The sequence below is a fragment of the Aythya fuligula genome, chromosome 14, assembly GCF_009819795.1.
Source record: "Aythya fuligula isolate bAytFul2 chromosome 14, bAytFul2.pri, whole genome shotgun sequence".
Classification (NCBI taxonomy): domain Eukaryota; kingdom Metazoa; phylum Chordata; class Aves; order Anseriformes; family Anatidae; genus Aythya; species Aythya fuligula.
The window spans coordinates 18,235,741-18,261,102 of record NC_045572.1 but is presented as its reverse complement, the minus strand read 5'-3'; the positions used below and the strand labels follow the sequence as shown (position 1 = coordinate 18,261,102).

At 36.8% G+C, this 25,362-nt stretch overlaps 1 protein-coding gene across 1 annotated transcript; it reads right to left on the bottom strand.

Annotated features, from left to right (window-relative positions):
- Window positions 1-204: 204 nt before the first annotated feature.
- Window positions 205-20,665, bottom strand: RAD50 (RAD50 double strand break repair protein). Its single transcript, XM_032196841.1, is given in 27 exon segments — window positions 205-667; window positions 1,010-1,143; window positions 3,021-3,163; window positions 3,638-3,723; window positions 6,250-6,474; window positions 7,296-7,423; window positions 8,241-8,354; window positions 8,435-8,527; window positions 9,100-9,210; window positions 9,511-9,704; window positions 9,940-10,066; window positions 10,198-10,387; window positions 11,469-11,706; window positions 12,409-12,534; window positions 12,537-12,583; window positions 13,527-13,684; window positions 13,932-14,114; window positions 14,426-14,632; window positions 15,190-15,383; window positions 16,199-16,364; window positions 17,122-17,250; window positions 17,767-17,971; window positions 18,125-18,310; window positions 18,942-19,093; window positions 19,338-19,421; window positions 19,822-19,992; window positions 20,634-20,665. Coding segments are annotated over 26 exon segments (3,936 nt in total). The 5' UTR covers window positions 19,951-19,992; window positions 20,634-20,665; the 3' UTR covers window positions 205-480.
- Between the last annotated feature and the right edge of the window lie 4,697 nt (window positions 20,666-25,362).

The window sequence follows — 25,362 nt, the reverse complement described above, 5'->3', positions numbered from 1 at the left end:
TACCTTGCAGAAACAGTACTAAGCATCTTTTTTGAATCCTGTGAATTTCGTGTAGATGAGGCAGGTGGCTAGAAACATACCTTGTCTGGAGAGATGCAAATCAATTCTGAACTTGCCATAACAAAGTGATGGAGGGCAAACTCTATTGTACCGACAGATCTAGAGCTGTTCCAAAGAATGTGCATCTAGATCCAGACCAGGACATACACCAAGAACAACACTTTATTTTTTCTTTTAAAATATAAAATACACCTAAAAGTTAACTGCCCTGTATTCACTTACAGTCTCTCAACTCATGGTGAGACTTGAACCCAGATGCAGAAGTACATAGATACGAAGGTTAAAAATGTAATAGTTTCAGACTTGAGCTAAAATCTTCATGATACTATATGATATGAAGGAGCTACATTTTCAGATGTCTTCCTCTGACCTCTAAGTTTGGCAGCTAAGCCAGTCTATAATACCTAATTACTTGAAATGCTAATGAACATATGAGCCAAGGGAGCTGACACTGCATTTCATGATCTCAGAGCACTGGTCATCGTTCTTCCGTATCCTGTAGAAGGTTTCCACATATTCAGAACGGCCCAGCAGTTCAACAAAATCTTCATCATGAGTTATCACCAGAAGCTGAAAGTTACGCTGTTTTGTGCGGTTTTTTATTATCCTACAAAAAGATATTATTCAGTGTAATTCAATCTATATTGCTGTCTAGTTTTAGTGAACTTGTATAAAAATATTTAACTATTGAAAACTACATGAGTATCAAGCAATCTAATGTAGATCAGCACCTCTTTTTACCCATATTAAAAAAAAACAGCAACAACAAAATACAAATTATTTTTTCCTCATCCAGATAAAGGAAAGGGAATCTAAAGCTACTGCTTTGCATGTATATCAACGTATGTCAACAAAGATAGGTCAGCTTGAAATAAAATCACTTCCTAACACCAATCACTAACATTAAAATTTGAAAAATATCCAAGCTTCACAAGAAGAGATTACTTACTCCACGAGGGCGTGTGCAAGAGACTCAATGTTTTCTCGATCAAGATTGGTAGTAGGCTCATCTAGTGCCAATATGCCACAGTTGAGACAGAACGTTTCTGCTAGAGCAAGACGAATAATAAGAGAAGCAAGCACCTAAGGGAAAAAGAAAAAGCACTCTTCAGAGTGTTTATAGAGAAAGGATGTCTAATATGTTATTTTTAATGCCATTACAAACTGTGACTAAAGTCTACATAATTCACAAAATGATGATAACTAATTAGATTTGAAAAAATACATTAAAACTGCAGGTTTGAATCGAAAGATCCCTTCTACAACATAACATTGGAAACATACCTGAGCAGTCAAATTCTCAAAATCCCAGAGCTATTGAAATTCAGGATTCCAGCCCAACGTAAGAATGTTACAACATTGCCATCAGCATTATTCCTATACTCTGTTGAAACTCCATCCTATTAGCAGGGAGATGGTGGAAATTTGTATGTGCATCAGTCAGTTTGAAATACAGAACTCCTGACTCCTTCATAAAACTGAAGATAGTAATTTGAACAACTCACAAACTAGTCTTGTATTAGCAGGCCTAATCGTGTTTTTATTAGATCTCATGAATTAGTGAAAATTACAGAACACTTGATGGAAACTGTGCTACAAAAAATACTTTCCAAAGATCATGACTGCTGGCATCATAGTTCATGATCAAAGAATAATTCTCAGAATATAAGCTAAGAAACCGTGAACAAGTTTCACTCTCATTTACATAGGACTCTAGCATAACATCCTAGACTACTTTAGGAGAAGACATTTTTTGCCTATATTGCTGTTTTATATGAAGTTTTGGATTTCCCCCAATATTAGTATGGAATTTTCAAAACAAGTACACTTCTACACTCAGGTGGGAATTAATTTGACAGCATTTTTCACATTCAAGCAACAATACAGCACACATCTCCTCACAGAATATCCTTTCAAGACACTGGTGTTGCTGGACTCTATTGCTGGACATGCTTAAAAATACTGTGCACCATCTTGTTGTATTCCTCGATTTCATTTTCTGTTACTGTCAATACCATCTTGTCAGGCAAAAGTGAGAAGAGGAGATAGCTGAAGGCCTGGCTGCCAGTGAAACTCTGATGCAGTGTGTGACACAGTGAGAACTGCTACTCTTGGAGGTAAGTAAGTAGGCAGATATTACTCCAGATAATAGCGATTCTTCCTCGCTATCAAAGAGATTTATATCTGTTGCAACCATAGCCCTTTCAGCTGGTGCAGAGGAAAGGGAGCCAAAGAGTTCCAGCTCCCACTGCAGAAGAGGAAGGAGAAGGTATCTCCCTCACAATTACAGTGTGCTTGGCCTAGGTAGTCATTGGCACCTTGTGCAAAGGCGACAGGCTCTGTGAGCCTGTAGGGGAGAGTTCTCCAGTGTTCTCTTTATGTTGTAGAAGGCACAAAGGACGGACAGATATTGTTACAGCAGAGAAGTAGTAAGAGCAGTCCTGGCGGTATTTCTGTCACTTTCTACGTTCATCTTTTTGGTGACATGAACTGAAAAGTTATTTATATTCAGTAGGAGGTGGGAGTAGTGTAATTTGGGGAAAAAAGAGGTCTGAGCATACTTCAAAACAGACACAGTTGTGAAAAGATGACAAAGGATCAGCCCTCAAGAAGGAAAAAAAAATCAGGAGCAAGTTAATAGACCTACAGCTATGGGAACTTCAGATGTAACTAGCAAGAAAAAGACTAGATGAACTTGAGAACGCAGCGAGGCTGAACCCTTCACACCTACAGACTCAGACCAATTGTCAACTGAAACAAGGAATTTGGACACCCCAAAATAGGGTTCGGACGCTCCCAATCATATACTGCATACTGGCAGCACAATCCAGATGCAGTCAGATGTACAGAATGTAAATCTGAGTTGGAGCCACTTCTTTACCGGATTCATTTTACGATGTGTCACTCTTGCAGCTTTCAAAATCCTGTTTATGACGTACAAGAAAAAAAAGCTATATTACCTTTTGCCCAGCACTACATCTTCCTCTCATATCCAGTGCTGTATCTCCCTTTATCATTACTACTCTATAATTGTAGCTTCTTCTCTTATCAGCTGCTGAAACATTCTCATCTGCATCAGAGCGAATTTCTATATATTCAATATCTGAAAATGAAAAAGAAACAGTTTTTCCCTTATCAAAAGATCTTTAAAATAGCATTGGAATAAACATAATTGAGAGCTACAACATACAGTAACTACAAAAACAAACAAACAAACAAACAAACAAAAAAACACCTTACTCATAACTCCTACTAATAGATAAAAATTTGAAATTAATTTTTTCCAAAATTAAAGAAATAAGCCCAGGCAACTCCCCTGACTCAAGGAAACAACTATAGAAAACATGGAAAAGGGAAAATTACTTCTATTTATCATATAACTACCCATGTAACATGTAATAGAAAGGAGACTATAGGGGGGACCAACAGATGCAGCCTTTAGAATGGAACCAACCATTTTCATATCCTGGATTTTCCATAGTTTGAACAAACACTTTTCACTATGCAGTGCTCAGTATAAAATTAATATGGACAAAACTGTGAAAACAAACAAACAAACAAACAAACCCACATGTACCTTGTCCTCTGTAGGTATTTCTCCAAAGGTCACGAATTATTTTGTTGATTTCTTCCATCTTCATGCTATGAAATGTCATTATTGCTCTACAGGAAAAAAAAAATTGCAGATTTTTATAGGTGCAACCATGGACTGCTATGGACTCATAGGAGCTTTAGGGAAGGCGAGAGCTCACTTTTCATTCTCTAAATACTTTGACTAAAATTACAGTAACTACTAGTTCATTTTGAATGCAGAAATGTACAAAGATCAAACACACTCTGTTATGTGAATACTTCTACTCTCACAAACAACTCCATCTCAAGAAGTAGGAGAGTAACAAAGACAAAATGATTTGTAATCAGTCACTCAGTAAAGGTTTTTATTTTTTATTTTTTTATTTTTTTATTTTTTTTTAAAGGAGATTTATAATTTATGTGTAAGGCATATTTTCAGACCTCCAAGAAGAATCTGATATTAAAGCCTTCCAAAATAAAAATAGTGTTACTCATTGCCAGTCCCCCACCACCCTGCAGTGCAGATAACTGAGTCTCAGTAGGAAAGGAGAGCCAGTGAAGTTTCCTTGGAGCAGAGAATTCTCTATCAAGAATTTAATTTGTAATTACCTAAAGAGATGTTATGATTAGAGCTACCTTCAGTGGCAAGAGTAACATAGGGTGTCACTAATATTTTTTTTATTTCATTTCCCTGATTCAACATGATATCCTGAAACCATCATGTCTACATGTCTTTAGTTCAATAATAGATGATTCCTCGTAAAAGCATTCCAAAAGGACATTGTGCTACGTTTCTAACTTTTTAAACAAATAGCGCTTTGTAAGAAAAAAAAAAAAAAATGCTTGCTTGCTTTCTGCCAATGTTTTTTCTTCCAAAAATATGGCAGTATTCAAAAGTAATTCGGAAATTGACTTCATGTATATATATACACACACACACTTTTCCCATCTCCTCCCTTTTACAGGAATTATTTTCACCTGTTGTGAGGAATACTGAAGTCTCAACTCTAATATGATTTGTTATGTCTGAATAATGAATAAAGCATTTTCTACTGTTGATTAAACCCAAGAATGCATTCTTCATGAATATTTAACAAAAACCTGTAAATATTAAATCAACAAAGATCAACAGATAGCACAGAAGAGCATACAAATGTTGCTTTTCCCAGCTACATACACAGCTTTCAATCTCTGGCCATTAGAGTTAACATTTTGTCTCACTGATTTTTCAGACGATTACCAATAAGTGATGCTTATCTATTTTTCTTGAAATTACAAGACTGATTTCCTGTTTTGCCTTAAATAGAAACAATAGATGATTTGATACCATACAAAAGATTCTGAATTCTAAAAGGGAAATTCTTGGAGTGCATTTCCATTTAAGCTGAAAGGGAAGAATTACACATGCTCTGTACAATTTAAATCTTCACAAAATAAATTTTGGATTGGCTTAAATCCAAATACTAACTATATTTATTTTATCATTAAAAACGATTAAAGCAGGGTACTCCAGACCTCTGTATTTAATAGCGTTTGAGACCTGTCTTTCTGAATTCATACAATCTTTTCAAATGCATTTAGAGCTTAGCCTCCAAATAGACCAGTGAATTATGGGTTCCACAGCTTTATTATGTGTTGCCAGAAAAAGTACTACCTTGTATTTCGAACTACTGCTTGGTATTTTCACAATCATTCCCTTTTTCCCTTCTCCACACTATTCAAGAAATTAAGAAACCTTTATCATCCCTCTTCAGTTACTTTTTTTCAACATGGAAACTTCTAATCTATTTAGCTTCTCTTCTGGAGAGTTATGTTGTACCTTTAACTACATTACTGCTCTCTGTGCTCCTTTTTCCAGACTTATTATGTCCTTTTTAATAGAGGAGACCAAAATTGTATTCTGAATTTGTAGCTTTTATGGTGGCCAGATATTTTTCTCTCATTCTCTATTTTGTTCCTAATACTCAACTTTTATTTCTAACTGCCACTGAGCACCAACCTAGTATTATTGCAACTAGCTCATTGCAATTCCATAATTATAAGTGAACAATGCATGGGGGGAGTGGGAGAGAAGGCAGGGAAAAGCACTGTATGTTTTCGTTCACATTTGTTAACAATCTGATGATTAACAATGGTGATGTGTTGGCTTCATTTCTCTATTCTCTCTCTCAATTTGACTTGTTGTATTGCAATTGTGTCCTAACATGTACAATCAGTACTCAAAAAAGGTCCCTCATTTATTTTATGTATGTATTATATACTTTACAGAGTTCCTATACTCTAAAAATCCTGTGCAGTTTGCAACACATTTTCATTAATTTACTTTGCTTTTAGGAATCAGTTCTCTTCTGGAGGCATTAAAAAATAAAAAAGCTACGGCAACTGGACTTTTGGGATGAATAGAAAAAACAATAGAAGTAACATAGCAAGGTACAACATTCTATCTTAATACTTAGATATTTGATTTTATAAAGAAAAATAATTATGTACCTCTAAGTTATGTTAATTTACTATTTCTAAAAGTTAAACCAGGATGTTTGAAATTGCAAGTTGCTTTTGCACCAAGGCAGTAATGAAAACTGAAAAAAAGAGTTATCCTCATACGACAGTACTTACTTATCAAGAGCCTTGTAATAAGTGTCCAAATCCTTGTTCAATAGCTCCGTTGTTCTCATAACAATCATCATCTCCCTGTATTTTTCCTCTGCATCTTTGAATTGTGACTCTCGAAGTTCCTTTTTAAACCGAACAATCTCTTCCTCAAATCCACGCTGTCGGCCAAGTGCAACATGATGGTTTCTTTTCAGAGCTTCTATTTTCTCCTCTAAATTTTTTTGTTCACTGTCAAACCACAAATGATACACGAGACTTCTGTATTTAGTGTTTCGCTATATTTTAGTCAAGGTTCTAATTTTTAGTTTATGTTAGCAACTCATTCTATTGTATATATAGATTGCAACAGTTAAAATTACTCGAACTAAGACATTTAAAATATGCTTATGTTTATTTAAACATATGTTTATTGTTTTTATAAGCAATATAACATATTAAGTTTTAAAAACATATTAAAGTCACCATTCTGACTAATATTCACTAATCCTATCAAAGATGAAAGTGCACCATGTAGAGGTATAAATTAGATTTAATTGCAGGAATTACATCAGGATACCGAGCAAAAAAAATGCAATGAACGGTCTAGTAGCATCTAGAAAGCTACATAAATAGTTTGCACATAAGAAACTGAATTAGGATAATTCCGTTTCATCAGTGTTTATTATCTAAACAATTAACATTAAAATACTGAAATGATTTGCAGCTGAGACCTATTTGAGCACACTGAAGATAAAACACTTTTATCCAGAGACATCAGTTTCTTTTTAAATACAGACTTAACAGTGGAAGTCTTTAAAACAAACGGATTAGATTTGAACAGGTATATACTTGTGTGCATTTGTAGCTAGAGCTACATAATTTCACTGAGTCATTTATGTTGTCATGGGAATATTATGCAAACACGAGTTTGAGGGAGGAAGTAGTCTACATGAATGGGGAGAAAGGTACACACTAAGAACACAGGAAACACTAAAACACAGTGAGTATTATATTCAGATATTTAGTGAATTCTTATGCAAAACACGCTGCTGTGTTTTGAAAACGCTTACTTTTTCATCTGCGGGACTTTCATTTCTCCCATCTCCTTCATAAGGCTATTTATATTGTCTTCAACTTCTTTTAATTCTTCATTCCGCTTCCGCAAAGTCAGATTATCCTCCAGCCACCTTTCCTGTATCTGTCTCCACAGAAAGCAAGAAGTTCTATGATGTTTCAATATATCGATGCTCAATAACAAAGTATAAACTCTGCACAACTCTAAAACCTGCTACAAGCATAAAACAATTGACAGCACTGAAAAGTACCATAGTAAGAACTCACTTTGCACTAGAAACCTAGTATAATGCAAATCACGATTATCATTTCATATTTCAACCTGAAATAATATTTACAATATTTATTGTCATAGGTGAACGTAAGAGTGATCCTGTGTGTGAACAGTAGTCGGTGGTTCAAATGGGGCAAGTCATTTGGGGTGAGATTTCACATTTTCCCCTATTCTCAATTCTACAGGTAAGATAGTGGGATAGAGTGGGGAAAGATATCTTTCCTATAAAGAATGTAAATAGGGTTTGAAATACATACATAATGATTTAAAGCACACAAGAAAATCTGGAGTGACTAACAACTTTTGGGACCTGCAATTAGAATCACCTCACAGCGGTCTTCTTTCAGTAGATAGGTATCTTCCACACAAAGCTAGTTTTGAAAACAGTGGTTATTGTCACAACAGACTTACCCCTTTAGGAAATACCACAAAATTGTACTTAGAGATAATTCTTTTTTCTAAAATGCATCAATTTTTGCATATGTAAATCACAGGATTTTTTTCAGCCTGATGCACATATAGCGGCTATTCTGACTAACAACTCATTAAGTACATCAAGAGGAGACAAACTTTGTATCAATATGAGCCTACACGGAATTAAACCAATGCCAGAAATCACTTCAGGTATAAATGCAAAATATACCTTATGCTAAAACAATAAACCTACCTTTTGAGTGTCAATATCTTGTCGAATAATTTCCATCTCTTTACTTATCTTTTCCTTCTGTTTCTCACAGGCAACTAACTGAGAGTTTACTTCATCAAGTTCAGACTCCTTTTGCTATAAAAATAAAAAGGTATATTATTTATATACAAAAACACTTTTAAAAGCACCTTTTTATTGATTGCTTTTTAGGTTACCTTCTTGTAGTCTTCCTTTCCTTCTTGAATATAGCTTTCGATTTCTTTCATGTACTTGTTTATATCTTTAACTTTCTCTTTTATGCTATTTATCTGCAGCGAAAAGATTTCAAATGAATTGCAGTTGGATGTCCAAGAACTGATGTGACATGTATAAAAGATAACTGGATAACACTATTTCTAAGGTACGATTCATTTCATAACTCCCTTTAATTTACCAAGAAAAGACTTCAACTTTTGAAATCCAGATGCTCCTTATTACCATGAAACTGTTTTCCAAAACAAATGGTAAATCACTCATTTGTGCTTACATAAGAGGGCCATTTGCCCTGAGAAAGACAGGTGTGTCCCTTGCCAAGGAAAGGTCACAACCATCATTGCTGTTCCTCTAGACCTACTAGATAGGGCTTTTAGCACTACACGTCACACTAAATATTGCCAAATGTCCCTAGAAGCTTTTTGATAAGACCACCAAAAGTTAGTTACAACTGAGTTGATTTCCTGACTTGGTTATGTTCCTTTTCTTCCCTAAAAGCTCCACAAATCTAAAGCATTAGGTAAAGCAATTGCTGTCTCCTAAAAGTCAACTCATTACCATGGCTTCCACCCATGCCCCAAAACCAGCATGTAATCCTATCTCCCAACTATGTCAAATGCAAACAAACCTTCTCTTGTGTTTCTTTATTAGTTGCAGTCCTTTTATTAATTAGATCCTCCTTGTCTTGCTGCAGTTTTTCTAAAGTTTCATGTAGGGGAAATACCTGTTCTTTTGCTTCCTGAAAAGCAGTTGGAGAAAGCCCTTTTTATTTTCTCATTCTGTCAAAGATAAACAATTTTTCAAGTGCATAAAAAAAAAAAAAAGTCATGTGCGTACTTAATTTTTTTTTACATGTTGTTCATTACTCTGAAAAGTTTTGTATTAAATAAAGTGCTGAAAATTTCCAGAGATATGCATAGTGTAACAGGACAAAAATTTTAAAATGCATATGAATTGCTATGTTTACAGAACGTTAAATATTACTGGATTCTTTGTTTTTCAAGGACAACATAGTTAAGGGCTAGTAATTATTTCCTACCTTAATCTCTCTATATAAGGACTGAAACTCAGTGGTTAATTCCACTATTTGCTCCTCCAGTTGTTGACGACGCTGCATGCTGCTGGAGATCTGAAGTTTCTCTGCTCTAAGTTCATTAACTGTACTCTTAAGCTGCTGAATCTGATTCTGCTGGTCTTGCTTGATTTTTTGATTTAACTCAATTTTACTAGTAACTGTAGATGAAAATACACACGCAGTAAAACAGTTGATCTGTAACTAACAACATTTTTTGTCTTCCTTATGACAGATCTAACTGCAAACTAAGTTAATATAATCAAAAAAAAAACCAAAACCTATTAGAATATGGTTATTTTGAATGTAAAATAAGTAAACTAAAATTTATATTTTACTGGCAGCAAGTTTGATTATTTTCAATATAAAAACAAAACATCATTTTATATGACCTACCTGTATCCCATAAGTGTTTCTTCTCTTGTTTTTCTTGGCTTACTTGTAGAACGGTTCTACTTAAATCGACCCCTAGCAGCTTAGCCTCCTGCTGAGCAATTTTTCTTTCAACATCCTTAATATCAGCCTAAAAGTAAGAGTAAAGCCCTATTATTACCGTATTAGTGCTTAACAGGCTTTAGTTTATATGTTATTGAATAACTACATGTACAGCAAGCAAGTATCGTTTTATATATTGAAAGGAATTACAGAGCATACCTGGTACCTTTCCATTAGTGTTATGTCCTGTAAACATGCATTAGCACCGTCCTTCTCAGACAGAACTGTCTGCAAGAGCGTTTCCTGCTCTTCTATCTCACCCTTCAGGCGTGCAAAATCCCTGTTCACAGTTTGCAGCCTGTTCCTCAAGTCTGGTATGTCCCTTTCTTGGAGTTCCACTACTGTTTGCCTTGAATAAAATACAAATCCATGAAACTTCCTTTGTTAAAAGCAGCAGCATAAGTTCAAGACATTCAAGTTTGCAAAATCTGTGATATGACTGAATAGCAGAAGACTGAATTGAACCAATAGTATCCCCTTAAGCTTGCCCATGTTCAGTTGAGTTTATGTTATATAACCAGCTAAGGTAATAATCCTTCATTGTAGGCAGGTGAGATCTAAACACAAACCAACCAACAAACCTCTTCCGGTTTTCAACTGAACTACAGCCAGTGCTAAAATAAAATCCACTGCACATGAGTGCCCTCTTGTGAAAGAGAGGTATACCTTCTAACATATATTCAATTTTTTTTCAGAATAACAGTCTTCAAATATTTTGAAACCAGAGCCTCTGGTTACCCACTGACAGGGAAACTGCATGCTCTACTCTAAATCCTGTTTGTATGGTAAGGAAAAAAAAAAAAAATAGGACTCTCACAAAAATTCATTAGGACTAGTGCTGTTTATGGTTTGGAGGGAGGCAACAAGAAGAAAAAAGGGGACACAGCAACAAAATAGTCTGCCTGTAATTTTCGTAGTTTTAAAATTACAGATTAAGTAAGCCTGGGAATTGGAAAAGACTGTAAGCACCTCTTCTCTCTCTTTTTTTTTTTTTTTAAAAAAATTGTCTACATTTTTTTTTTTTTTTTACATTGCAACTTCAAAAATATTTTAATTAATTAAAAACTACATAAGAGATTTAATACAGTCTAATCTTTTATGGATTGTCAGTATCAGAGACAGCTGCATTCCCAAATGATGGAATTGCACTTGACTGAACCACAAGAAAACACAGACTGCATTGGGAATCTGCTATAAGTCTCACAGATTTCCTTCAAGAACATCATAAATGAATACTAAACCTGACAGTAACAAAAAAGTACCTTTAAAGGATATATAAATCAAGATTTATTAAAGTGCAGTTAGATTTTTGAACAAATTGCCTAGCCCGAAAATAAATCTTTCTTGATGTCAACAAAATTTTCAATAATCAAAAAACAAACATTCAAAAGAAAATGACTTCCAGCAATATTGTCTGTGAAGTACTTTACCTAATTGGTTTAAGACCCATCATTTCATCACGTTTTTTCTCTCTTCTTTTAAGCTCAGACTCTGTTGACTTCAATTTGTCTGGTGCAAGACGCAACTTAGACTGAAGATCGCTAATTACATCTTGCAGTTCAGCCTCTGATAGAAAATCTCTTTGACAAACTGGACAACACGACTGTTTCTCTTCTGTTAGTTGTGTAATGAACTGTGAATAAACTGCTGTGGCTCCAGCAAGCACAGCTAGTTTAAAGAGAAACAGAAGATGTTATGTTGAATATACAGTGCATAATCAGATCTAAACTTATTATATATTTACCATTAAAAAACCAACAAATGAAAGAAAACTATAAGCTGCAAATCATCAAGATAGGAAACTAAAATGGTCCTAAGCAACCTGGTCTGAATTCAGCTCTGTCCCTATTTTCAGAATGGTGCCCTTGATCACAGCCTGACATTCTCTCCAACCTGGATTATTCTATTTTATTGAACTACACTCATCCCTCAGCAATTAACAATAGAAACAAGTACTTGTGAATCTCCTTCTGGAGTTACTTTCTTTCAGTTAGCAGTAGGCCCTATGGGCCAAAACCATGCCACTTGTCTAGTTCTGTACTCATCTTCATAACTGGCAGATTCAATCATTCAAACATATCCTTGGTTGTGTAAGGGTTGTGATTTACATTTTTGTTTTGTAAAAGTCAGTATTTCATTCACATACAGTAAGAGAATTAACTGAGTTAAAACAACTGATTTTGATTAAACGTGAAATTGAAGACGTAGTAAAGATAGGGGAAAATTGTTTAAAAGGGAGGTTACTGAATCTTAAATTGGTTCCTATGCTGATTGTCCTGCAAATATAAATACCCACAAGTTACAGACTGTCTCAGTGTCTCTAGGTTACAATTAAAATGAGGAAAAAAGTAGAGCTACGGATAAATTTACCTCGCTGTTTTGAACTTTTTTCAATTTCATCTTGAAGTTTGTTCAGGTTACTGTCAAAATCTTGGCTTCCACAAACATCAAAAAGTTTTGCTTCATAGCTAGACAACTGTTCTTCTTTTTTCTTAGTTCAGCACTGATAAAATTCTTCTGTTGTTCTGCTGATGCCAGTTGTTTGCTGAAACATTAATGAATAAATTCTTATATTACAGAAAAACAACAACAAAAAAAAACTGTATTAACAAAAACACCATAATACCAATTTCAGATTAACTTCAGAATTATTCATCAGTTCTTCAATGATTTTTCCAGAAATCTACAGCATAAGTTTTCAATTCATCTAAATACAGCATAAAGTGTTTCATTTGAATTCCTTTTTCTGCTTCCTAGATGCTTAATGAGGAGAAACAAATTTCTAATGTCAAATCCATACAAGGGACTTTCTAGAATATCATTAACTTTTCCTCTTCTACTTCCTTCCCTAATTATTACTTATGAGATACTATTGAACAAAAAACATTATTGAGCAAAACATATTGAGCAAAAAACATTAGCACCCTTCTATTCATCTTCCATACTTCTCAATTATGGACTGTTCTTAGACCTCGAATCTCATTTTTTTGATTTTATAGAAGTTTAATGCATATCGCTGCACAGTGTGCTGATGTCACCTAATCTTTCTGACATATTCTTTTCTACAACGAAATACATGTAAATCAGAAACATGTATCTATATCACAAATAAGTTCATGATATGGTTAATAACCATTCTGTAACTCCTAAGAAAGTCAGAAGACTCCTGTCTTTTTTTCCCCAAAGCACATTCTTTCACATTCACAGCTAGGGTAGTATAAATAATTAAGGACATATTAGAATATTTTGTTACCTGCTTTTAGTGTTGCCTCTGACATACTTCAAATATGATGATTTTATTAACTACCATGAACTATATTGGCTATATATCAAACAAATTTTGCACAATGCTTTCTTTCATTTTGCAGACACCTAAATAAATATTGATGAATTACAGTAAAAGTATGTTAACTATATTAAAAACTTTCCAACACTGAAATTCATAATTGCATAAATACTTCTGGAGACATAATTAAACTAATACATACTTAAGCTTGGCATGTCTGTCCCTTGTTTCATTAATCTCTCTATTTTTGCCATGAAGCCAGTCTTCAAGTTGTTTTTTATTTGGAAAGTATCCCAGCAGTAACGTCAGTTCTTCAGAATGTCTTGATTTTACTTTTCTAATCTGTTCCTCTTTGTCTGCCTTGGGAAATAAAGCATTTAAAATTTCATATAAAAACATATTCATATATTCATGTTCATATAAACATATTTTCATATGTTTAAGTTTATGTCACTCAATGCATTCACAGGGTTAATGGCTTCCATAAAGCCAGACAGAAGCTTTACATACAAATGTTTATAAACATCTGGAAAAAAAATGCACAAATCTTGAAGGGACCGTATTCATGTAATTTCCCTTCCTTATGAGACGACGATAGAAAAATTACTTTGTCTTTCTTCAGCATCTCCATTTGGGTAATTGTTGTGGTATGTAGGTTCAACTGTTCCATCTCTTGATCCAGCTTCCGAAGAACTTTGTCCAGGTTTATTTTCTCATTTTGCAGAGTTTGCACTTCCAGTTCAAGTGTTTCTACATTGCTGCTCCTCTCAGCCTTCTCCAGTTCATGTTCCTAATCAAAAAACAAAAGCACAAAAGACTTATGTAATTACATTAGACAATAAGTTCCTAACTAAAGAAATCAGAAAAAAAAGCTCTTAAAAACTGTCCAGCAGCAGTATCATTAGCTGTTACAGGAATAACACTTCCAGGATCTATAAAGAATACATGCACGATGCCAAAGGCTGTGATGCTGGTATAGGAAACATAAAGCAGACAATGGATGCAGAGTTCTGAAATACAATACTGTACCAAGTTGTTCATGCTTTTCACAACTTGTAAAAACTTTCAAACCTGTAGAAATCTTTAATTACATTAACTTACTGTCTTGACAATCTCTTCATCCAATTCCACAATTCTGTCTGATGACCCCTCCAACTGCTGCAATTCATGTTTTACATTCTTCAGTTCCGCTTGTCTCTTATTTTGGATGTCTGATTTCAGATCAATGGTTCTTTCTAATCCAGTTTTCTTATCTCTTATTTCATCTATCTGTTTTTGTTTCATCGTTTCTTTTTGTGCAAATTCTCTCTGAAAGAAGTGAACAATAATATATTAATTCACTCACAGGAAAAACACAGCATTTAAAATGGCTTCTTACAATAGTATGCAAATATTCACCATTATAATGCATGAAATTGAAATATTTAGATATGTAAAAAAAAATCCCGCTAAAATGCAGCAATACAAAAATGCAGATGCATAATGGTAGTGTTGTCTGACAGCAACTCCATTTTGAAGATAACTTCAAAACAACATCGCTTGTTTTCTTAACAATTGCCCATTGAAATTCTTCCTCAGGCTTTTTAGTGTCACTGACCCACCTGCTTGAGATGGCAGTTGAGAAAAAAGTATCTGCAGAACTGCCTGTTCAGCAGCTTTTGCAATTCAGATCACCCAATGACCACTCTTAGTTCCAAAATTAACTTTCACAGAAAGGTTCAAGCAAGCCATATTGAAGAATACTAGATGAAAAAAAAATGGCTTCATTTATTTTCCCCCAGGACCATAAAGACACATATGGACTAATAACAGACTAACAACTAACATGGAATTATAACACAATCCTAAAATGACAAAATCCTTACCATTAAGTGATTTGCAGTTTCTGTATCTCTCGCTTGTCTCTCCTTCAATAACCTGTGAAAATTGGTAATCTGTCTTTCATTAAGAGGTGATAACTCAAAACCATCTAATTCTAGCTGTGCTGCCAAAGACTGAATTAATGAATCCCTCATTTTGATGTGTTCTTGGTGACGATCTGCTTGCAGTTGTAGACGACCTGCACAAAAATAAAATAAAATTAAAAAAAATAACATAACCCCTCAAAAAATGAGAACATACATTTAGGATTCGAGGTCAATTGCAACTATTTCCTTAAGATCTTCTACACTGAACCATTTAAAGTGTTAAAAACAAGCTATAGCTTAAAATATTACTGTTTCTGTTAACTATTAATTATATAGAAATAACTATTATATAAATAAATTATATAAATATCTATTAATTATATATATTAAAATCTGTGTTTAAACTACTACAATTTGCTTTACTGCAATTCCCACAGTCCATCTAAAAGAGAATATAGGATATACAGAAGAGTACCGTCCTAAAGCCCTCTGAGTAGTCCCCAGACCTCACATGTGAGGGTGGGAGTGCCAAGAATTCTGCTTTCACAGGTTTCTTGGTTACACTTACACAATCACAACTGGCTAGCAGACATTTTCATCACTTAGACAAAGTACAGGCTCAGACTGTGAAAACAAATGTGCTGTAAACTGCTAGACTGGACATAGTTTTATGGCATCAGTAATGATCAATTTTGAATATTTCTGTAGAAGATGGTACACTTAAGAACAAACAAACTTCATGTTGTAATTACAGTTCAAAACAAGCACATTAAAAAAAATCCAGGGGAAAGATGTTGAGGTTTGATTACCTGTGAGATTCCCCACACCATGTTGTGCAACTGACCTAAAACTGACACGCATTTCAGGGAGTTTGTCCCATTCAAACATCTTCAATTATCAGTCATTCTATATCAGATCTTAATTGCTTTAAACATAAATACAAAGTTAGAGATCACATCTAACATACCTCGTTCAACGAGTAATTCTGACTTTTCACTGTTAAACCTCTGGCATTCTTTAATGGCCCTATCTAATTCACGCTTACAGTCTGATAATCTCTTCTCCTTCTCCTTCACTGTTCTCTGGTGGTTCTGGTATCTATCCCTTAGCTGTTCATCCGTTCCTTGAAAAACCTGTACACCAAATAAAATACAGAATAAACTTTATTTTTAACTGAGTTCAGTTAAAAATAATCTAATGTTTATTACAGGCTTTACCATAACAGAATCCAAGAAATAAAATAACACCTCTCATAAAGAATTTCTATGCTAAGACTTACATTAAGAAAAATCAAACATACTATGAGCAAAAACTGAAAAAAAAACAACTATTTTTCATATGCTGATAAGACAAGTTCATCTAAATTTTTACCACTATCCTAAAGCATTTTTGTTCATCTGTCAAAATAATTTTAAACGCCCCTGCACAACCACAACAAAAGAATAAAAACTACTTACTATTTTAAGAAAAATAAATAAAAAACCCTCCAGGGACATGAACAGAATCAGTGTCAGAAGACATTCCATGCTGGCTAAAACAAGTGCTGGCTATCATGAACATATTGTGAGAGGCAGGTATTTTCAAGTTCCACATTGCAGGGCATTATTACTATAACTTTTGTCAGTATTTCTCTTCCTGGCAAGCTAATCTATGGTGGAGGGATCAGTTACAAACAGCAATTTAACTCTTACATCCGAATTACACAGAAACTAGCTACAAATACCGTACCATAAAGCTGCGTATCTCATATTATCAAATGAGCTACTTGGCCTTTGGAAGTGTTCATAACCAGCATCTAGTGCATAATAAAATACACAGTTCACATGGTAGCAAAAGGCAGACTTTGATTTTTCTGCAGAAAGGATGACAACATGGAATTTAAAAGGCAACCTTTTCCATCTTCTGTTGCAGATCTTGATTATCCTTAGCCATCTGCCTCCTCCTGCTCTCCAGAGCTTTTACGTCGTTGTCTAGCAACATTACTTTCATGAGATTCTTTTCAACTGCTGCCAGAGAACACTGCAAAGGAAAGGATCATAGAATAATAGAGTCATTTAGGTTGGAAGAGACCTTAATATCTCACTAGTTTACAAATCCCATAATAAAATGTTCTATACAACACTTTACTCTAAACTGTAAAACTTCACCATTATTATTTTGAAAAAAAAAAAAAATCATTTAGCTTTAGTTATAATTCATAATAGTTTTATAGTTAACATACAAATTTGAAAGACATTTTAAATTAAGCTACAAAACAGACAAACAAAAAAACCATCAGTGCTGTTACAACAGTTCCACAGACAATGTTTTAAACCTCCCATAACTGTTTACAGATTAGAGCAGCATCTGTCAGGTTTGTTGCTTAATTCTGCCACAGAATAGAAGGTGAGATAACAACATAAAACTGCAAGATTTTAATCAGGAAATTCCTCCAGCTTTCAAATTTTGCTGTGTTCCTTTTTTAAAACAAACAAACAAACAAACCTTATGTGCTGTTTTATACTAAAATCTTAATGTAAACATCACTCAAATTACCTTTAAAGGATCCAGCTGACTCTCAATAGATTTTACATTCTCCTTAGAAGCAGACAGCTGAGCTTCCCTATTGTTAAGATGGTCCTGGATTTCCTGTGCTTTTTCTTTATTCTGCTTTAGGTACTTCAGCTCTGTCTGACACTCTTTTACTTTTAGGCTTTGTTTCAGTCGTACCTGACGGAGAGTTTCCAGTGCTTTAATATACCTTTAAAAAAAAAACAAACAAAAAAAAAAACAAATTTCAGATCCTACAGGCAATACAGCAATACTGATGCCACAGATGTTTTCTTTAACACCTACACTACTAGAGAAGACAGTTTCTTATTTAATTTTATTCAATTCCAGTAAAGAGAAAAACCTTGTTGCTGAGAAGATCTCATCAAATCTTTGTTTCAGGGCCTTCCCTTCGCTTAATGGCCAGTTGGACTCTTCTTGGTGGCAGAAAACAACATTGTTGAGCACAGATTTGGAAACACCAAGGGCACTGATCATCTCTCGATCAATTTCTGCACACTTAGAACTGAGACTGACCTTCTCACCATGCCTATGTAGCACAGATAAAGAAAATCCACAAAGCAGTTACTAGAAATTCTTTAAAAACAAACAAACAAACAGCTTATTTAAATCTGTATAAGCACATTGTATTGCATTGGTTACAAAACAGAGTAACAGTTTTTTAAGTCTACAATTACCATTTTAACAGCAAATGTTTTCAGTCAATGTTGCTACATGTTAAAAAATCTATGCAGAACCACCAGAGGGAGTAAGACTGATTTTGTTTAAAGCCAAGTGAACACATTTCTTAAAAAGGGGAAACTGAAGGTAAACATGGACTGACCATATCCTGAAACTTAAAATGGTGCTAAAGGAAATAAAGCTTATGCATTTCAAACAAGATTACTTTCAAACTAGAGCATCAGTAATACAATTTTCAAATTAATGTAAGTCAATTGATATACGTAGCTCTTAGTATAGTGGCTATCAAATGTTAGTATTTTTGAATCAACTAATAGATCAAACGATGGAACTCCAGACCTTCCATCTAAGAACACAGGCAGGAACTTCAGAGAGCACGTTATGAATTTTTCTCATCTTATACATAAAATATACAAAACCCAAACTGTTCTTCACATTACAGAAAGAAAAAAAAAAAAAAAAGATATAATTAAACTTACTTTGTTCTAGTAATGACCCCTTCAAGTGTTTTAAACTCTGTTTTCTTGTTTTTCTGGGTACACACCATGGATCGTTGGACAGCTACAAGCTCTCCATTAACATCTTGAAACTGTAATCGAATCTGAGCTCTAACATCAGTTTCATGGGCAACCTTCAGTACAAATGACAACAAGGAAACAAGTATGAGAAATTCTTCTCAACACCCAGAGGAATACATGACTTCCCAGATGTGGAGTGTTCCAGTCCCCCCAGTTCTGTTTTTCCTGAGACAGTATGGTCAGCTCACGTCTGCCTAATACTTGAGCATCCCTGTTTTCATCACAGCCCTGTGTGAGTACAGTAAGTATTTTACTGAGGAGTAAACGTGCACTAAATCTAACCACTGTGGCTTTTACCTTTGGATCATGAACAAATGAATTTCCTTTGGTTCCAGGGGGAAAATCTCCAGTGGACACATATTTAAGGCACTCAATGATAGTCTAAGAAAACAAAAACAAGTATATAATTAGAATGACGATTAAGAATAACCAAGGAAGACTAGAAACAAAACACAGTGACAGCCCAAACATTTACAAATAAGATAAACATGAAGGGAGAGACAAATAAGAAATGACACTTTATTTTTCAGTACCATGAGAACATGGTACTTTGCAAAAACAGTTTTAGTCAGCACCTTGATCAATTTCCTATGAAAAACACCAAGTAGTGCCCTGCAAAGCCCAGGATAAGAAGCAGATCTCTAATAACGTAAGCTAATACAACATTTACAGTAAACAGCAAGGTTTTTCTAATATTTGTACCTTGCTGTTGAAATCATTCTTTGTATTTTCAAGGTTTTCAGAGTTACTTGGCGCATGAAAACAATCACGTAAATCTTACCGTTTTTCCTGCACCATTTGGTCCCACCAGAATAGTCATTGGATTAAGGAAAGTGATAATCTGTTTGTCTTTATCCTCTATGCCAAAACTCCTCACGCCGAGGATGCTCATTTTCTCAATCCTTGCCATTTCTGCGGAATTTCTGCTCTTCCGCAGTCAGCAACGCAAACCCTGTAAAACAAAGCTCTATGAAAGTTGGAGACGATGAAATCCCTGCGTATCCCTGAAAGGAGACAACACGGTTATTTCAGTGTGTGTATTGTTAGAAACACTCCAAGGTTCCCCAGTTATGGCTCAAGGCAGAAGACGCGTGAAAGCCAAACCCCCTCAGCGCTGAGGAGCTACACTCAAACCTCAGGGCCAGGCCACGCCGTTTCCCAGCCATTCAAAAATAACAACAAAAAAGCCCTTTAAGTACCAGTAAGAGAAAAGCGCTTTATGCCACTGCCCCTTGTTATGCATGTTTTATTTATCGTTACTTTCCATTCCCCGCTTCTCGCGGCGTCACGGCCCCAGCCCCATCCCGACACGAGGCAACCCCCGGCGGCAGCGGCCCGGCCCCACGGCCCCCCCTGCACCTCACACGGCTGCTCGGGGACCCCCGGGGACCCCCGGGACCCTCAGCGGGGACCCTCAGCCGTGCCATGAGACACCCGTGGCGTTTCCCTGAGGGGGGCAGCCGGAGTTTCCCGCTGCAGCGGGGGCGGACATTTTCCTGCTGCCTTTCCCTTCCCCTCCCCAGCTGAGGGGCGGCCAAGGCGATGCCGTCCCCCGTCCCCCCCCGTTGCTCCCCCCCTTCCATCCCCGTTCACCTCCGCTCCCGGTGCCGGCCCCGGCCCCCCGGCAGCCCCCGCGGTCGCCCCCGCTCCGCCCCGGCTGTGGCGGCTCCGCCCGGCCGGGCCCGGCTCGCTACCGCCCTCCCGCGCCGTGGGGCCGGTCAGGGCTGGCCCGGGGCTCCCCTTGTCCCTCGTCCTTCTTGGGGTCCCACCCCGGCCTCTGAAGGGCGAGGGGGAATGGGCAGCACTGAGGGGGCAGCCCTGAAGGGGCAGCCCGGTTCCACTCCGCTCCCCCAGCCCCGCCGCCCCACAGAGGTCTCCGAGGGGTCTCCCCGTGGCACGCAGCGACCCCCGCCTCCCGTTGAGGGGCTTTTAAGCGTTCACAGTTCTAACATTGGCACTTCGGGGTTATTTGGTGGTGTTTCCAGCCTTCTGCTCACAGCCTTGCAGCGCTGTGCATGGCGGCACAAAATTGTGGCCTGGTTCAAGGCTGGCCTGTGCTCTGCTGGACCCCAGCTCCAGTGTTACGAGCAGGAACGGAGCCTTCAAAGCCTTCAAAATTCAGAGAGCCAAGTGGCAGCCTTCTCACAGAAACCTCCATACCCGCTCAGCGGTCCGGCTTGGCGCTTCATGCTCAGGCCGGGTGGAGGAAAACCACATTTCTGCCGCTGGGTTTGATGTCCACTCACTCTGCCCGTTACGCAGTGCGGAATCAAACCCAGCGCGGGATAAATGACCGCAGTGCGAAAAGGCAGCACGGCATCATCAGGGCTGAGGCAGAGCACAGGTGCACGCTGCAGCCATGCTGGGCGAATTAGTAATGTGCATGGTAGAGAGTATTTCCAGTGGTAGCATGAGTACCCGGGGCTGTGGGTGAGCGGTGGTTCACCATGACGCTGGTGGTAATGTAAGCATGATGCATCCCTCTCTCACAGCAACAGACGAGAGTCAGGAAATGGTTTTCGAGGCTGTACTATACAGCCTGGTAATTCACCGTACTTAGTAGGAAATCTAGAATACTAACTGCAAAAATTCCACGTCATTCTCTTTGTGTTTTATGCAGGAAAAGGATGAAGTGTAGTCATCTGTCTTACTGTAGGATTACTCCATTTATGTTCAGTTTGGGGGAAACTTTCAATGAAATCCCTATAAAAGCACTAACCAGGGAAAGAATGACTAACTAAGTGGCATGAGATGGTTTTGAAGCTCATGTCTCATCTGGGTCCAGAGAAGTGTTGAGAATACAGACAAGTGCTATTACAGCAGATTAAACATGTGAGGATCCTCTGCTGCATCCCCACAAGAACAGCTTCCCTTGCCCAAGGCAATGCTTGCTCGCAAGGTACTAACCCTCATACTTCAGCTTTCCACTTTAGAAATTCAGTACAGATCAATTCAAATACCCTTACAATGCATGGATTATCAAACGCAGACAGATGGTCTCTCATCAAGTAGAAAAGTTTTAATTGTAGGAATATAATACTTTTTTTCCACACTTTACAGCTATAGTCTCTACAAGTTGTTGGAAATAAAATACAAACAATTTGTAAAGAAACTGTATTGCCTCCATTACCAATCCAACTTTTTAATTTTTGTCTTGTGGATTGACAGTTGTCTTGCACAAAGATGAATTTTATTGGAGCTATCAAAATGTGAAAATAAATTGCAGTAGCTTTTTACATTAAGTGAAGAAAATCTTCCATTGTTCCATGGAGAGCTCAATAGCAGCTGAGCAAAAGCAACTTCGTGCTACCAGGTGACTAATTCTAGCAATATATATTGAATATGGGATAGCAATAGAACATCACTAAAACAAACAAACAAACAAGCCAAAAAGAAACTCATTTTCCTAATTAAATTATAACATAAGTAGAAATCATACAGAAATGCCACCTATATGCAGTCAAAGGGAGATTGTAAAATAATGTAGTTGAAGTTCCATGCAGTCATCTGCCCCTAAGTCTGTTTTACTTGCTTATAGTCACAGTGTTAAGTCTGAAATGTTGGTGTTTTTTAAAACTATTTTTAGAAAAAAATAGAGGAAAAAGAAAAAAATAGAGGAAATAGAGGAAAAAAGAAAAAAATGAAAACAGACAATGCTTGTAGTAAGGATGCATGTTGTAGGTTGTTTAATATATGTCCTGTTCTCAAAAGCAAAACAAGTAGTTAGGAAACCCTCACAAAATGGTGCAACTGGAACAGTTAAACTGGAAAAGTGTACAATATGCATGTCTGTTATTGGATATAATGACAGAACCTGCACTGCAAGAGCAGATGTTTCCATTGGTGTTTACTAGGATGAGGAAGTAGAAGTTCAAATCACTATAAAATGTGTAATTTATTTCTTACTCTGAAAAAAATGGGCAAAGGGAAGATAACCGCTTCCCCTACAATAAAAAAAAATAAAAAAAAATCAAGTGCTTCTGGTTAACTCCTCAACCACTATCTATCAACTTTTCTGTGTACCCATGAATTCTTTACATTGTTCATTTTCTGACATTTATGATCTGAGGATAGTTTGTTAAATACTTTCAACATTCCATCCTGTCCTGGAAAAGAATCTGAGCAAAAATTCTGGACGTAAGGAAAATCCAAAATTCTAAGCCACATCTAATTTTTTCAACTAACCTTTCTTTTCAATAATGAAATGGTCAATCTCTCACAATGTTATGTCACTAAATAATGTTGTTAATAATGATCTCGTGCACAAAGTGCATAAAAAAAGGTAATCTAATAGGGTATCATATAGATAATATAATGTATCAAGAGCTGTATATCATCAGATCTAGAAGATGCGGTCATTAGACTCCAGCTGTTGCGCAGCTTGTGTCATCAGGCACTGGTTTAATCAGAGGTTACTCAACCATGAACACTTTGTGTCTGCAAAGGGTTTGGAAAGGAGTACCAGAGTTTGAAGGCAAATCTGGAGACTGTAGAAAGGTTCAAGGCAGTTGTGGGTGGGTAAAAGGCTCTCTCTTGGTGCTCAAGTTCATTTCTTTCTAGGGCCCACGGAATTCCTCTGCCCCCAGTGCCAGTCTTCTCCCACATCCATTGCAAGGAGCAACTCTTTGCTCGATAGCCCCTATTCATCTCCCAATTAGGAAAAGGTCCAACCAGAACTCAGAAAGCCAGAGGACTACCACTTTTTCCCTTATCTGTGACTTTCTTTCTTTCTCCAGGACTGACTCCAGGGAAGGGCTGCCAGCTGCAGCCACTGCCCGCTGCTGTGGATACCTTCGGCTCTCCCTCACAGCCCCCGGCAGGCTGGGGCCATCCAACTCTGCTTACCTGTAAGTAAACCAGGTGAGTTGCCTGGCTCGGGAAGTTAATTGGCTACATTTTCAGATGACTCTGAATTTGACTGATAACTTTACCAGCTATTTTAGTGCTTGCTGTGCTTCCAGTATGAAGGAAAACAAAGTGGAAAGGGAAAACAAAGAGGAAGACCCTCTATTTGTGTGTTGTGTCTTGTCCCTGTAACTGTCTTCATTATGACTCAGTTGTTCAGGAATACAATGCCATTAATCTCTATTATTACTGCTTTCTCCATGACAACAATTTTCTGTGTTGCTGTTGGATGATGCACAGACCGTATCCTTGACTGCAACCAGTTAAGCCTCTGGAATAGTTTCCAAAATTTGTTGATAAGGAGACAGAGTTATTACCTGTAGCAGATCTGTTTCACATGCAGTATTCACCAATATGAAACCTATTGTCCTAATCAGTGTTTTAAGCTACTATAGGATGGTTTTGTGAGAATTATTTTTATTTTTTTTTGCTTGTGGTCTACATTCTTTGACAGAGAGCACAACTACCAACCTTTCAGAGTGTATCAGTCTGTGAATGTGAAGGTGTGAACACAAGCCTGAAGAGCAGAAGGGACAACCTGAGTCACTGTTTCCAGTCTGCTTCAGTGCATATTATCAAGTCATCCCTTCTAGAAATGTCACCTTCTTTTATAAATCTAGTTGGAACATCAGGTAGAAGACTGACTAGTTATTACATACTTTCATATTCCCAAGATACATGTCTGGTATCTGGAGTATTCCCCACGTGTTTGTTTTAACATCATCCTGTGTCTGAGCTACCTTCTTCCTGCTCTTATCTCCCGAGCTGTTTATAGAGTGCACATATTCTCAGCCTTTGTTTTCCTGGATTATCAAGCCATGCTTCTCCACTGCCCTCTTCCTTGAGTTCTCTGTTCACCAGAGTGATGACATTGTTAATGACAATGGCATAGAGATTAAATCTTGAAGACACTCATAAGTTACCTACGCCAGCCCCATAACTTTCCTTTTCAACATGGCTCTTACCGTTGCTCAGTAAACTATTCATTTGCCTTAATGCTTTCACATCTTCAGATTAATGAGTGCTTTATCATTTGATAGAGTATTTTACTAAAACACAGATATCTGTGATCCACCACAGTTTCTTGAACTCTCTTATCAAACGCACATCTGATCACTTTGGCATGATCTATCTATGACAACCAATGTCATCTTTTGTCTTATTGTAACATTTACTTGTATGGCATTTAATGTGTTTCTTTCAAAATTTGTTCTAGAGGCCAACACGTTAGAAGAGCCAGCTTTCACTAGTCTAAATTACATTTTACGTACAATTTAAACCACCACTTTAGAGAGAAGTAGATTTTATCATGCCCTGATTTTAAACTGAGTTCAGATCCAAGTCAGGCCTGGAGGAATGCCACAGCCACGCAACTCTGCCAGCAGGTCTCACTTTCCCCAAGAGCTGCCAAACCATT